General features: G+C 40.8%; 1 protein-coding gene across 1 annotated transcript; it reads left to right on the top strand.

Moving 5' to 3' along the window:
- The first annotated feature begins 358 nt into the window (after positions 1 to 358).
- slc22a13a (solute carrier family 22 member 13a) lies at positions 359 to 10,184 on the top strand. The gene is made up of 12 exons (XM_080777575.1): positions 359 to 483; positions 762 to 805; positions 1,486 to 1,894; positions 2,015 to 2,118; positions 2,579 to 2,733; positions 3,717 to 3,885; positions 4,010 to 4,130; positions 5,732 to 5,826; positions 6,448 to 6,662; positions 6,957 to 7,065; positions 7,529 to 7,735; positions 9,284 to 10,184. Exons 1-12 carry the CDS (start codon positions 421 to 423, stop codon positions 9,357 to 9,359), a joined length of 1,767 nt encoding a protein of 588 aa, XP_080633701.1. The 5' UTR covers positions 359 to 420; the 3' UTR covers positions 9,360 to 10,184.
- The last annotated feature ends 6,293 nt before the right edge of the window (positions 10,185 to 16,477 follow it).

The following is a 16,477-nucleotide window of genomic DNA, read 5'->3' as shown; positions in this document are numbered from 1 at the left end:
ACCAAAACCAATTGGAATTTTCCTGTTAGGTACTAGTGTAATTAATGTAATGTAATGCAACTTGAATCTTTATTTGAAATGTATCTGCATTTTTTTTTAGCTTACCCCAAAAGGGGTGCATACTTAGTTTAGACTAGTCATTGGTTAGACATGTGTTAAGGTTAGGTTTAGGTGTGCTGCCCCGTGGGGAGGTTAGGGTTAGGGTGACCCTGCACAAAATCATTTCACCCATTTGTTTGGTACCTGAACAAGGAACAACAAGGCAGTCAGGGCTAGCCTGAAGCCTGCTTGTGAAGGCAGAGGCAGACATAGGATACCTCAGAACCTAGCTATAGTTAGACTCCCTGTGCTCCTAAAACATGGGCAGAGACCCAGAGACGGGCACAAAAAGGTCACAGTGATGTATTCCTGCTTTCACAGATGACTTCAATGAGATGTTTCTCTAAGAAGAGAACAATGGCAGACGAGGAGGAGGAGAGTGAGGTTAGTTGAAGTAACTTTACTTGCTTTTCTAGTTTGTTTTTAGGGCTACCACATTACTTGTGATTTCAGTGTGTGTGTGTGTGTGTGTGTGTGTGTGTGTGTGTGTGTGTGTGTGTGTGTGTGTGTGTGTGTGTGTGTGTGTGTGTGTGTGTGTGTGTGTGTGTGTGTGTATTGCCTAACAGTAATTTAATTTTATGTTGACTTTTAAATCATTATTTAAAAGTCACACAAGTTGTATATTTAAGACCTGTTCCATAAACAAATGTCTGTCTTCTCAGGGAAGGATTCCGCTCGACCCACCTACAGCTACCCCTCCACCACAGTAAGAAAACTATTTACAGACTTTTATAATGTAGCCTACGTATGTACTACTATAATGTTTGTATAGTGTGTGTGTGTGTGTGTGTGTGTGTGTCTATGCCTTAGTTTCCTATTTTACTTAGCCATTTATAAAGAACTAGAGCGGTGCCCGTTGAACCTCTGCAGACAGCGGTGCCCGTTGGGCACCTAATGCACGCCCACCCAGATATTATGTCTGTGTCCCTTTTATGCCCATATATGTTATTTGTCAGGCATGCCCAAATATGGAGTCTATGCAGACGTCAGAATGATGTCCATATATGGACACTGGGCAGGGGCCCTGTCCAGACCCCAGGCAGAGAGGCCTTTTTGGGGCGGTTCTGGACAACCGTGCGTCCGACCGACTCGAACCGGCCACTGCACCCCCTGTGGTGGGCGGGAACGTGTGTGTCACATTTGAAGTTGGTGGGGCGAACGGTTCTGGAGTTACAGGGATTACAGGGGGGGACGTACACACACACACACACACACACACACACACACACACACACACACACACACAGAGACCTTTATAGTTATACAGTAGTTATAGTTTATAGTTCAAAAACTAATCTCATATGACGTAATGTTCAGCTGTTGCTGAAAATGTTGGTTAAACATTGACAGAAAAGTGTCCCTCTGTCTCACTTCTTTTCTCCTCAGCTTCTCAAATGAGACGATCAACACGGTGCGCAACATGGCTGACTTCGGAGAGATCCTCAGGACCATCGGTGACTTTGGACTATTCCAGAAACTTCTTCTTTTCGCGCTTTGCTTTCCCAATCTCATCCTGCCCTTTCACCTGGCCAGTGTGCTTTTCGTCCAGTCGGACCCGGTCCGACGCTGCAACACAGACTGGATCCTCAGAGCCGATCCCAGATTGACCCCAGAGGAGCAGGCTAACTTGACCCTTCCACGGGGGACGGACGGGACCTTCAGCAGGTGTGAGATGTTCGTCCCCGTGGACTGGGACATCGACACCATCAGGGACTATGGGCTGAATGAGACCACAGAGTGCCAGAATGGATGGCTGTACGACAAGTCTATGTATGAAGCCACCATAGTCACTGATGTAGGTTGAAGTCTTATGTGTTTTCAAGGTTTGAATAATCCTCATGAAAATATATTTTCTGTGGGTCAACAGTGTCCGTTAACCAGCAGCTTTGGCACCGGTTTCCTTTTGTTTTTACAGTTTGACCTAGTTTGTGGCAAAGCTAACTTGGTGCAAATTGCACAAACTGGGTTAATGGCTGGCATTCTTGTTGGATCTCTCCTGTTTGGACCATTTGCAGAATCGTAAGTGGCCTATATGCATACACTATACTTCAAACAGACATAATCAATGTTGGGCACGCTATTTAGAATGTAAGTACTGTAGCTAAGCTATAGTTACTTTTCATAAAAGTGAACTCTGTCTTTCACAATAAGTACAGTAGCAAGATTAGTAAAGTTTTCTGGTTATATTGAATCTACTTTGTACCTAATGTGGTTGGTACGTGTGTCAGGGAGTGAGGAGCGTAGGACATGGAGTGATTGGAATGAATATTCTGTTATTTTGCAGTTAATGTTGTGAAAATGTTGTGAAAATGTTGCGCCGCATACATGCACTGCAGCTCCTTCTCAAGATATGCAGCTACAAATAATGAAAGTGAAGCTAAAATTGCACATAGTGCCCTCGTTCCAACAATGATTCTATTCCCCTCAATGACGACATGTCGGAAGGAGAATCTAACAATGGCTCTTCTTTGGGTTACAGGTTTGGCCGCAGGCGAGCAACTCAAATTCCAGTGGTGCTCATGTTCGTGTTTACTGTAACGACAGGGATGTGTCCCAACTTCTACCTATATCTGTTATCTCAGTTAATGGTTGGAGTTGGATATGGAGGATTCCGAGTCAACTGCATCGTTCTAGGTACAGTAACTGTGTATCAGCTGTATAACATTGTTCTAGGTACAGTACTGTGTATCAGCTGTATGACAACAACATGACGTACAGTGAAATCACAGCTATCAGTTGTTGTTCAGACATGTGACATTTTGTTTTAGTGCCACATACTGCACTGACGCAATCTACTCGGCACACGTGGTAAAAAAACCAACCTTGACAACTGACCAGACACAATCATTTGCACTCATAAAAGGTCAACTGCGTGAGCATCGGAAATAAATGTTTCATGTAAGCAATATCTTTCCAAGGGCTATACTGTAGGTACCGTATTATTTTGAAATGGTGCACATCTTGATTTCTGTTGAAGTTATTATAGTCCGGCAGCCAGGCTTGTGGGGTGGGAAATTTGGTATAGTTTCTTTTATTGGCCTAAAATATTGTCCATGAATCCACTTGTTGACCGGCTGTCGTCAATGTCAAGCATTCGTTTTGCACAAAAAACTAATGAGGTCAGCACATTTGGGCACATTTGGTGTGCTACGGCTGTTTTTAGCCCAAGGAGTGTTTTTTGTGCAAAACTAATGCTTGGAATGGATTCAGAATCATGAAACATATAAAGCATGATGAAAATATGCCTTATATAGGGGGCTATATCTTGCGCCATCCCTTAACCCTTATCCCTAAACTTATTTGCCATTTTTTACTATTTAAAAAAAAACGTTTAAAATAGTTCTGAATAGCTGATCTACAAACTCACAACCTGTAGATGTGTTAATGGTAGGATCACATATAAACCCCTAATAAACATATTGCCCAATACCGACAGCCGGTCAGCAAGTGGAATCATGAATGTATGTACAGTATATATACAATATTTTAGGCCAATAAAAAAAAAACACTATATGCCAAAATGTCCCACTTTAAACAAAATAAGCTTGTCAAACTTGCCAGTGTATGTTGTGTGGACTCGCTATACCTTGTCTCTTGTGAATGTTCCCCCGATGTAGCCACTGAGTGGATGGGGGTGACAAAGAGATCCTTTGGGTCATGTGTGAGTCAGCTATTCGGTGCGTTCGGACAGGTTATCCTCGCCGGCATTTGCTACTTCATCCGTGACTGGAGATTAGCCCAGTGGGCCATAGCAGCGCCGCTTGCACTGGTTCTTATTTACATATGGTTCGCATTCATCATCATAATAATACCAGTATTTAAATCACCTTTAATAATGTTGTATTTGTTTGTTTTGAATGACACATTTCTTTCCTATAAGTTTCTACTGTGATTTATTTGTTTCTGCCAGGTTCATTCCAGAGTCGGCCAGGTGGCTGCTGGACAGAGGGAGGACGGAGGAGGTGAAACGGCTGATTCTCAGGGCAGCAGCCGTCAACAAACGTACAGTTCCTGAATCTATACTGGAAAAGGTACTTGGAAAATGGAAGTTCCTATTAATAACCCATTTAGACCCTGAGAACATATTCTTCTACAAATGTCTTCTAAATCCTGACAGTTTTCTGAAAAACCCTATGTTTCTATGTCAGTGGTTCTCTGACATTTTCATGTCAAGGACCCGCAAAAATATATATCATTGGCCGCCATCTAAAAAGGTGTTGTTCCAGAGACCCCCCCCAATAAGCATTAAGCAAAGATTTGAGTTAAAAACGTTCGCTCTAAAAGAATATATATTCAAAGATTTGCAGCACATTTTCACGATTCTTCAAAAATAGCAGATCTACAACTTAAGCTCGTAGCGCGGCACTACAATGTCCATGTATTTGCCAGAGAATCACTGTTTACTTATTTATATCCATAATAATAAATCCTTCCCTTAAAAAACCTGCACTATCCACAATTAAGTTTCACACATATTTATTGTATTTGCTAAATAGTTACTGTATCTGTGTGTAGTTGTTGCTGCAGTATAGAAGATTTTTTTCACTTCCTTTTTATTGAGACAAAGGACACCAAGGACCGCAAAAAAAAAGAGAGACAAGAAAAAAGACAACAGCACAAAACAAAAGGGAAAAAAAGGCTTAATTTTCATATATTTCGCAGGTTACATTAATTGAATTCCTCATACGTTGTCATTGGGCTGAAGGAAGAGATCCCACTTCTCCCACTTTTTATAGAACTTATCCTCTTGTAGTCCGAGTATGAATGCTAGTTTTTCCATGACATATATTTCCTCAGTAGTTCTTTCGTTGGTGGGTCCTGTTGGTACCAGCGTCTTGTGATCGCTTTCTTACTTGTTGCTAAGAGGATCTTGATTAAATATTTGTCATGTATTAGAAACTCTTCAGGGATACTAATTATTATTATTATTTCCTAACAATAAAAAGGAACAAGTCTGAGGTATCTTAAAACACAGAATGAATGGTCTCCATGGTGAAGTGGATATCCTGCCAGTATTGAATTTTAGGACAAGTCCAGAATATATGAGGGTGGCCCGCCCCCTTGTGGCCACACTGTCTCCAGCATAATTTTAGGTGTTATAAAAAAATCTCATTGGGTTCTTCCAACAGAATTCCCTCCACATTCTTAAGTTGGTAGACGACGTACTTTGTGTTTTACACATATTTTCCCATTCTTCGAATCCTCTGTAGTGATGGTAATATCAAACTTTTCCCCCCCAATTAGTTAACCCATTTAGACCAATTTAAAAAAATAAAGGCTTCTAAATCTAAGTTTTCTGAAAAAACGATGTTTCTATATCAGTGGTGCTCAACCTTTTTCATGTCAAGGATCGTAAGCGTGCCACCTCAACACTCTGATTGTCCTCTCCATTCTGAACGGATTCACAACTTTGAAGATGGCAACATTTACATTTTTTGGGGGATTTATTTTTTCTTTTTCTTTTTTAACAGTAGGTCAGGATTTAGAAGGTGTTTTAGAGGTCTAAAAATGGGTTAAAACATGTTAAGGGATAAGGTCTTAATACGTATTTTTCCTTCAGTTTAACGGTAAGAAACATATTAATACTTGGAATGTTTTGCTTTGGTAATTTAAGTTATGTCTGTATTTTCAGCTTACTGAGGATAAACCTGTGGAGAAAGGAGGAATCAGAGTTCTTATCCGGTCTCCTATACTCAGGAAGAATTTCCTTACCATATCATTTGCATGGTAAGACATTCCCAAGAGCCCCAGCTTCAGTGTCCTCCAACATGAATACTGGGAACAATGATTAACTACCGTATTGTGCCCAATACAAGACGCCTCTGATTGTAAGATGACCCCAATTTTTCAAAACTCATTTGTGGGGGAAAAAAACATTGAATGTTTATTTTTTATTGTTTATTTTAGATCCCCATTAGTCTCTGCCTCAGCAGAGACTATTCTTCCTGGGGTCAAATTACAATTAAAAACTTTTTACAATACATTTAAATAAAATCTTTTCTTCTGGAATATCTTTTCTAATGGGGGTCCGCGGGCTAATTAGCGTCAATTTGGGGGTCCTTGACATGAAAAAGTTTGGGGACCTCTGTTTTAGGATATTTCCATTATATTCAGCACAATAGGGTATTGTAATATGAACCATTTAAGCCCTGTTCACTCAATTTAAAACAATTGCCAATGTTGTGAGCTTGTAGATCTGCTATGTTGAACATGTTAAACAAACCAAAAATAGCCAATGTATTTTATTCTATGTATGTATCCCCCATGAATATGGATTCTGGGGTTCAAGAGATAAAATTGCAGAGAAGGAAATGATTTTCCTATTTCTCCCCCCACCCTGTTGAAAAGGTTTTCACTGAACCTCGCCTACTACTGCCTCTCCTTCAATATGGCCAACCTGGGCCTGGACATCTTCTTAACACAGCTGGTGTTTGGACTCTCTGAGGTGCCCGCTCATATACTCTGCATATGGCTACTGGAGGTTTTAGGGAGGAAACTCTCCCTAATGGGAACAATGGGAATTGGTGGACTAGCTTGCATCCTCCTTCTAACTGTTCCTCAAGGTAAGACACGTTAAATAAATGGCTCTCAAACATTTTCATGTCAAGGAACCTTGGGAGAACCACTACTTCATGGAAAATGGGCAGCGTTTAGGCACATACCACATAATAGGCTCTAATGCAGTCTGACAATGAGTCACAGATTTGATTCCCAAGCCAGTTGACCCTCGCTGTATGTAACCCTGTCACTCTCTTTACTGTGTGCTATCAATAAAGGCAGAAAAGGCAGATTTTTTTAAATAATAATCACCGCTGTGAATTTTAAAGTTGTCCTGCGCTTTTTAAATTCTCTTTCAGATAATGCTGCTGCTGTTACGTCATTAGCGGTCATAGGAAGGTTTCTGATGAACTGGGCAGGGTCCATATGTAACGTCTATGTTCAGGAGCTGTTTCCAACATCTGTTCGGTTTGTCCTCATACATAATTTTTTATTGCATCTTCTTATAATCTTATGTAAACTTTCCAGTCTTCATTTGCATTTATTCATGGCTAGCCGCACAATTATAGTTTCCCCTCCCAGAATAATAATGCCCCCCTTTTGACAAAAATAGGAATTGCCAATATCTGAGAGCGTTGGTCCATGAATAGAATTGCAGTATGTCAGTTAATCTTCCCCTTCAAAATTAATATCTTTAATGCCTGTAATTTTCTTAAAGAATGTTATCCTAAAGTCCCTTCTTTTCTTGGGAAAGAAAATATATATTTTTAAAGGTCCCTCTTAATTAATACCATACGTTCGAGGCCCAAACGTATGGCATTAAGACTATATTGAGGTTAAATACAAAAACACCCTTTGTTTCAAACTGCTTTTATAAACTCTCTCATGTGAGTTCTATAATATAATATTATCTCCTGCTCTGTTTGTTCAGACAAACGGCCACAGGCCTGGGAGCTATAGGAACCAGAATAGCCGGCCTGCTGTCTCCGTTGCTCAACCTGCTGGCGATGTTCCACTGGTCCATACCGACCGTTGTCTTTGGTAGCCTGGCGCTGACCAGTGGGGCACTGGTCTTCATGCTGCCTGAGACTAGGAATACAGAACTGCCAGATTCAACAGAGGAGGCCGAGGGCACGAGGTAAGCACGCCAATGAAACAAGACCTCACAGGTCGAAACCTTGGTTTCTTTTCAATAAATGTCTAGCACCGTGGCCTTTTTCTTATTTTTCTATGTTTACCGCCCAAGACCATTAGCACGTCACCAATACCGGTGTGCGCCCTTCTTCCCGTTTGTCTACAAGCACACCAATGAACACATTGATTGATTGATTGGTTGAATACTTCATTAGCAGTTTGCAAAAGAAAAATAAGCACAGGGATCATACAAGGGATACCAGCTCAGTGGCCTTTGTGGTTAGAGTGTCTGCCCTGAAACTGGGAGGTCTGGGTTCGATCCCCGGCCGGGTCATACCAAAAAACTGTAAAAATGGGACCCAATTCCTCCCTGCTTGACACTCGGCATCAATGGGTTGGATTGGTGGGTCAAATCAAATGATTCCCGAGCGCGGCACGGCTGCAGCTCACCGCTCCTTGGCTGCAGCTCACCGCTCCAAGAGATGGGTCAAATGCGGAGAACAAATTTTGCTGTAACGTGTGTGACAAAAGTCAAAGTACGACTTTGACTTTTGACTTTGAAGGGATGCAAAAAGGATTAAACCCAAGAAAGCACTATGGCTTGTTTCCATTGGGTCCTGTGTATTCAATTCATCAAAACATTTAACAGACAAACAATAATATACAATACTATATGCAAAAACGTCATATAAACGTGTTATCGTGCGTTACCAGCTTAAATCAACATACATCAGGACAAACGTTTGGGCTAACGGCCTTCGTCAGTGTCTGGACCCAAAGATAATGAATTCAGTTCTACCCTCTAAGTGTAATGATAGTTTGAAATCAGAAGCCAGGTGCAGGTTTGACCGAGTTCAGAGCTAAGGGTTTTTTCAACCTGCAATTTGTCCGAGACCAGAAGAGCCGACTAGTCATCTGCGAACAAAAACAAATTGCAGTCTCAAGCAATTTTCGTGCTCAGACCCAGCCAGGGACGGACACAGCCAGCCAGCCAGCCACCCACAGACACACAAAGCTGCGTAAGGAAGTGGTTGAACCACTTAACAAGACATCTAATCCAAGTTGAACTCTAAGCTCTTGTTTTAGTAATCCTTGCTGAGCCAAGGAAAACGTCTTTTGAACTTTGAACTATGGTTTATTGAATAACCTACTCCGATCAGTGTCACAGGGTTGATGAGCCAGTATCTTTGGATGCTGCTTTCTACCATTTCTTTATTAGTTTAAAATACATGTTCTTTTACTGTTAATATTTTGGACAATTTGTAATGTAAATCATTCTTTCCGGTGCCAATGTCTCCTTTTATTTTATAAATAAACAAACTATATTAAAAATAAAACTGTTTTTTTTTCTTCTGTGCAATTGATTCCCCCCAATATACCTCGACACCAAATATCTTCCAGACAAGTCGCCAAACTTGTAGATCTGCTATTTACAGAGAATGTTTGTCTATAATGCCATGACCCATGCAGAATAGGGACTCTCATGGTCTAATTAGGACCATTAATCCATGTAAACTAATGCACCAATGTCCTGTTGTCTTTTTCCCTACAGAACTATGACGCCAATGAAGAGAGGAAGTGACTTACGCATGTCTGATCACAATATTATAAGCTCATGCAAACTTTAAAGTAATTCCTAAATGTAGTTGTTTCATGTAACACAAGTCATGTAAAATAATCATATGTTGCTATTTAGTCCTACAGAAAGACTAGAATGGAGCATCACTGAAGTGGATGGTGTCAGCAATTATTACGTTTGTCACAGAGCTAATTGAGCAAACACTTTTGGCTCGGAAGTTCGGAACCTATATGTTCCTCTCCCTTGGGCCTACAAGCTCGTAGCGTGGCACTCAGTGCCACGCTATGAGCTTGTAGATCTGTTATTTTTCAATAGCTAAATTATAACACACGAAAAGGGGTTCCCGCCCCAAAATGGGTTAAACAACAATCTTTATTTTGAGACTGTGAGTCCTTGTTTTAGCTCTATGTCCAAAACATGATGCTGTATTGCTTGATGTCGAATCTATCCCAGACCCGGGAAATGTTATACAAAATGTTGAAAATGTGTTTATTCAGTAACGTGTCTCCCGATGTCTCTAGTTTTTTAGTAAACATAAAATACATTTTCAGATCTTGTTAAATTTCATAGACATTTAGGATCTTTCAATTATTTTGTTATTGTTTTGGGGTGGAAGCAAATATTTAATAATGTGATTTGAGTTACGGTAGAATGTAGCCTACTGTACATAAATGCCATTTATTGGCTGCATAATTAAAGCTAAGCAGTGTCTTATTTTATGAGGGCCAGTGAACTTGCACCACTGCAGGGTGCATGTTTCGAGGGACACGCTCACAAACGCGAAGTGTTGTGAGCTTGTAGATCGGCTATTTTGGGCTAAAGTTCCTCGGAATAGGGATGCTAGATATAGGGATTCAATGGTTATTGTGAAAAATATATCCTTTCACACAAAGATTTGGTGGAACCCCTGTAGTAACTCTTTGATCACAGAGGGGAGTGTGTTTGGCAGGATCTGCTTTCTGCGAGGGAGGCCTACTTTCTGGCCTTGATAGCCCATACATCCACACAGAAAAGTCCTATCTGATTGCATTAAACAATGTTGAACTCACTTTGCCACTCGATTTCACACTCACTTTATGCATGCTAATACCCCCTATTTAAGTCCTCAAATTGTTCCGCTCTCCCCTCCCCCTTTCGGTCACACACACACACCAGCAAACACGCTGTTTGTTTGTTACAAGCTGTTTGTGAAGTAAAAAATCACACCTGTGTGAACCGATTGGTGCTACTCCCCGCCCCCTCTCCCCTCCTCCTCTCTCCCCCCTCCTCTCTCCCCCCTCCTCTCTCTCTCTCTCTCTCTCTCTCTCTCTCTCATATTAGCAGCCAACAGTCTGTCTGTCAGCACTGTCTCTCTCTGTTTCTGCATGGCACAACAGCGCCCCTACTGGTACTCATTATATGATGCTCATAGTCACATAGGTGAACAGTGAACACACAGGTGAACACATGTACACAGACAATGCTGGTTGTCAAAAAGTCAAATAAACAACTAGTATTGTAACATTACTAGTCGAGTAAAGTCGTCAGACTGATCAGTGTTTTACCTGGCTGCTGAAAAAAGCTTCTAAACAAGACTGTGTGGAAAGTCGATCCATCCTAACAAACTCAGGTGAGTTAATTTCTGCAGGTGTTAGCTTAGCTAATTAGCTGCTTAGCATTAAAGGAATTGATGGAATTACATGCAATTTCACTTTGATGTTCCGGTAAAGCAGCAACTAGTACTAAGGATGAAGCATTGTTTTTGTCATGTGATATGAAGTTAATTATGTTGTATTATTGATCTCTGTTTAATTGTGTGACACTGAGACAGCTAGGGTAGGCTATACTACTTTACTTCAGTCTTTTCAATACAAAATATTAACTTTATCCTTTCATTAATTGATTGAATAGTTTTATTAGACATAAATGTAAAAACGGCAACAGAGCCTTACAGTCAAATGTCAAACACTTTGTCTAAAAGGGATAGCACTCAAACTGTTTCCATTTAGGCCCTATGCAATCAATTCATAGACTGACATGAAAAATAACAACAAAATTCAATAACACCGGAAAAAATCAGACCCGTCTGAAGTCAGTGGTGGCGCTGTACTAAACTGTACTGTACTGTACAAGCGCTCCTCCCTGGCCTGTGTGTGTGTGTGTGTGTGTGTGTGTGTGTGTGTGTGTGTGTGTGTGGTTGCACAACAGTGACACTTTGTGGTGAACGAACGCTATTTCTGTGCTGGGATGGACAGACCCAGAGACTTTGTATTACATTGCAGATGTGAGCATACATTTACCAACAACACAACAAGCAAAACAATTTCATCAGCATTTTTAATCATTAATTAACAACATGGCTACTATGGAAGGGAAACCTTCTGAAAGATAATCAAGTCATAATGACCTCTCAGTCATGCGAGGGTTAAGAGAATGTTTTACATACATTAGCAATTAAGAATAATGCATTTAGAAATGTACTTTGAAACAGTATTTGATATCAACTGGTAAAGAAACTGAAATTACACATTCACATTTTAATAACACATTTCAATGTAAGTGTATTTCTCAGCATAACTGGTCATTTCACTCAAAACATTTGTGTGCATTTGTGCCTAAAGTACATTATTTTATTCCCTATTCTATTCCCTTGGCTTAGAGGAACCAAATATTATTTATTGACACATTTTTAAGCACCAGCTTTATATTTCATACAGATCCAGTGAAGTTTTCTAAACAAAATGCAAAGCAAAGTGTAATCTGATCATGGTTAATGTGTAATGTTTTTATAATTCATTTTCAGGCAACACAAGCGCATATCATGTTACTGTGTTATATGTGGCTACTGTGCTGTTTTATTGTTATTGATGCATGGTATCATCCAAGCAAATCATCCATCCAGCTATTGTCTGTGCGAGGACTTTCCGTCACGTGTTCAGTTTTACTGCCCAGGGGCTCCAGAAGAGAGTCTGTGAAAGCGTTTGTATTTCTGGCTTCAGACACTGACAGCATGTTATGCTCCAATGTCACCATGTTCTCAGTGAAAGGATCTGAACTCTGAGCTGCTGGTGTAGCACTGACTGAACTGTCTAAACCCAGGAAGTCACCAAATGGACTGGAAATGGCTTGACTTGGCGGCACTGCAAAGACATGATCTGCACTGTTTGAGATGTCACTAATCCCAAAGATATCGTCGGGAAAGGCAGAAGAATCTCTGCCGTGGTCAAAATTATTCATTGCAGGTGGTTGAGCAAGAAGACTATCTGAGCCAAATATGTCAAAGTCCGTTCCCTGAGTATTGCCAGTAAAATCAAATGGATCTGCGGTCCAGTTCTCATTTTGTTCTATGGGTGCCGGGTCAGAGATCATGAGTTGACCTGTGATACCAAGTGTATCTGGATTTTCAGCTATGGCCTGAGAGTCAAGCCTGCCAAGAAGTGAATCGGAGACATCTGCAGACAAAGAGAATGCAGGAAGCTCCTGTGTATCACCCAAACATTCAATGCCACTTTTCTCGGCTATCATCTCCATGGTGGACATCTCAGATACTTTGGCCACTGGTTCCAAAGGAATACAAGCAGTGTCTGTAGACGCAGCCATGTCAGTACCTCTACCTTCATTGTTCTGTAAAATGCATTCTGGGTCACCAAATGGATCATTTAAGTCCTCTGCATTGTTCACACTGAGGATTTGTTGTTGAGCTACTTTGGACAGTTGATCAACATTTATATCATCACCTGCAACATCACTACCTTTGCGGTCGTCCGCAGTAATATTCAATACATTGGCGTTGGTGGAATGCGAGTTGTCCTGCATATTGCTCACGGTTTCCTGCTCTAAGGGAGGGGGTTGAGATGTGTTCACAGCCTTTGCTATTTCTACCCCTTCTGTGGATTTAATTTCCCCTTTAACTTTGTCAATGTCTCTCCTTTCCTCTAGCGTGGCTGACCTTGCCTCGTCAGTCTTCTTCTCGGCCGAGGACTGAAACAGCTTTCCAAAGATGCCCCTTGGTTTGTTCTCCGGTTTACTGTTGTCTCTTATTTCACCGTTATTAGTTTTTTCATTGCCACCTGTTGTGAAAAGCTTGGAAAGGGGACTCTTTCCTTTTGACCATGATCCTTTTTTGCTATTTATCTTATCGGCCTGTTTGTCAACAGAACCCTTGAGGGAATTGGATCTCGCAACACCCTTCTTCTGCCCATGAGTCTCTACGTCTCTCTCCTCTGCCTGAGTTGTATTGTTTTCAAGACTCTTGTCTTCTGCCGTGGCGTGCTCTACCTCTACCTGACTCCCCATTACATTTTGATCAGCAGGACCCAAAAGCGGGCTACCATGGTTTTTGGATGACGCGTCATGAGTTGTAGTTTTCTCATGAGTTGTAGTTTTATCATCATGAGTTGTAGTTTTCTCATCATGAGCTGCATTGTCACTTTCTCTGTCGGCGTGTAGCTTGACAACATCAGAGTCCACTAAAAGTCCTTTTGACCTTGTTTGCAGAGTCTGAGGGACCTCTTGACTAATCTCCATACCAGTAAGTTCTGCCTCTGATGTCTCAGAAATACTTTGTCTTTCACTCAAGTCAGTAGTTTTTTCCTGACAGCTGGATTTATAGGGATTAAAGATTACTTCATTTCCTACCTGTTCTTCACTTAACTCAAGTGGCAAATTATCATCCTTCATCTCTGCATTGCCATATATTATGCCTGATGCATTTTCCATTTGCTGCAGTTCACTTTGATCATAATTCTGCTGATGTGTGTCTTCAACCTCTGCTTCCAAGTTGAGCTCAGAGGACAGTTGCTCATTCTGAGCAGCCTCTACTTCGGGAGCAAATCGGACAGTTTTCTTAACCTTGGATGGAGAGCCAGCTGTCCCCAAATTTGGCACTGGGTTCGTTTTGGGCGGTGTCAAACCCCTGTGTTCTATTTTTGTCATTGTAGAGGTCGCACCCTTACTTAAGCGAGCCGAAGAAAAATCTATCTCTGTTTTTGAGATACGCTCTCTGGAAAGTGCTCGATTGGTCGAAGAACCCCACAGTCTTTCCTGTGGAGCTGAGTTATCTGCTGACTTAAAACACAGTGTTTTAGATTGCACTGCATTCTTTTCTGAAATTGAGAATTTTGATAATGTTTTCACATTCTCTGCTTTCTTGACTTCTCCCTCAATCATCTTTAATTTGTTCTTGTCGTTATGATGCTCTGAAATGGGACTTGACATTTTAGCTGCTTTATTATCTATGTCAAATGGGCTGTTCCACCTCAAGGGTGTGTGTACCTGCTGAGCTGGGCGACCAGCTTTAACCTTTCTCTGTGGTGGCCAACTGACCTTCAGCTTTCCCTTATTATTGTCACAACTATTCTTTGTTGGTTCTCTTGTGGGTGGTTTTGCGGCAGACGCATCAGCAGAGGGCGTTGCTGTGTCACAGATGATGTTGGTTTTGCCCCCCGTGGTCATTTTGGGCGTCTTCTTGGCATCTGGTTCGTCCATGCCTTTGTTACTCTGAAGCCAGCGGTCTTTATGTTGTTTGTGCCCAAACCCCTCATCGTAATTTCCCTTTCTTTTAAAAAGTTGCTGGTAGTGAAAGATGCAATAGAACTCCCCATAAATGGAAGAATAGTTTTGAATGCTGTAAATAAGCATAAATGCAACATTTAGTTTATTTTGAAAATGTGAAGATTTCCAGAAGTTTCTTAAAATTAGAATAATATTAAAGGAAAATTTAAAGAATTTGTCAACACTTCCATACTATATTAACCCTAGATTACTCCTTTTAAATCCCAAATGCTAATGTTGGAATTTATTTTAGAATTTTGAATTGGTCCACAAAGATAAATTAATTGTTGGCATCTTACCTGAGCTTCTTTTTACAGTGTTTACAACAGAAACAGTTGCTGTGCAGGATCACTTTATTGGCCACCATTTTTTCCATGGGGTAGACCGGTGTCAAACAGGCAGAGCACATTTCCTTGACAGGTAACTGGAACTATAGAGATTACAAACACTATTCAATGTATATATTCAGTTTATATAAATGTAGCTCTACATTTTCCAAACAACGTTTTTATTGACATAGCAGCTAAATGTAGCCTATAATAGCAACTGTGAGCTGTTTTCTGACTACCAGCATGCCCCCTTTAGTTTTGCATTGGTAAATGAAATACCAACTCTATATTGCAGCGATCCAGGAATCCCGAGTTGGTGTTGGCTAGACTTCACTCTCGCAGCAAGAAGAAGTAAGTAAGTATTTATTTTAAGAGAATTGACCTCACAAACTGGAATTTGAAGAACATGGCACTTGGCACTAGCAGACATTTTGAAACAATGTTTAATTATGTTTTAATATGTCGTCAGAGGTACTTTGGTGGGAATAATGTTCATAAAATGTAGTTCCAATTCAATTCCTGCAGAACAGTGTAGTTTATTAGCATTGTACAGTAAATGCTTGAGTAACTTTTTGGATGATTGTGCTGTATACCTCTGCAGCTACAAGCTTAACCCATTCTGGACAGGAACCCCCTTTTGTATTGTAAGCATTATGTTATACTTTAGCTATTGAAAAATAGCAGATCTAACAGCTTGTAGCGCGGCACAAGCTTGTACATTTTTTGAAAAATCGTGAAAACGTGCAAATCTTTGAATATATATTCTTTCAGATGGAAAGTTTTTAACTCAAATATTTGGTTCTGGGGGGTCACTGAAACAACATATTTTCATATGGGGGTCGGCGGCCAATTACATATATTTTTGACGTTTTCTTTAAAAACATTTTCAGGTCATGGACCCTCTTAAGGTATCGCAGATCGCCTTTCTCAATGCAGCTTTTATACAAGTTCACGTTCCCCTTCTCATTGTCATCCACTCTGCAGGAGGACGTGGCCTGCTGGTTCTTGGCAGTAGCTAAGAGGTTGCCAATGGTAGACTTCACATCACCCCTTTCAATATCTTGGCTCTCTGTTTTGGATTCACAACGGCAGACGAGTGAGTAAACGGTCATTTCTGCTTGTCCCTGTGCAGACTCCTGCATTATAATTCCTTTTTTCCAAGACCCCCAGGATTTAGAAGACAAAGTAAAGCCTGATTTAAACTTTATTGTACAATGGGCTGCACCAAAATAAGCGATCTGCAAGCTCACAACGCACCGTGCTTTGTGCTATTTTTGGAGCGGGACACCATGGTACTATGAAGTAT

Source organism: Protomyctophum bolini (genome assembly GCF_963924005.1).
Source record: "Protomyctophum bolini genome assembly, chromosome: 12".
NCBI lineage: Eukaryota > Metazoa > Chordata > Actinopteri > Myctophiformes > Myctophidae > Protomyctophum > Protomyctophum bolini.
This window is presented reverse-complemented; position numbering and strand designations above follow the sequence as displayed.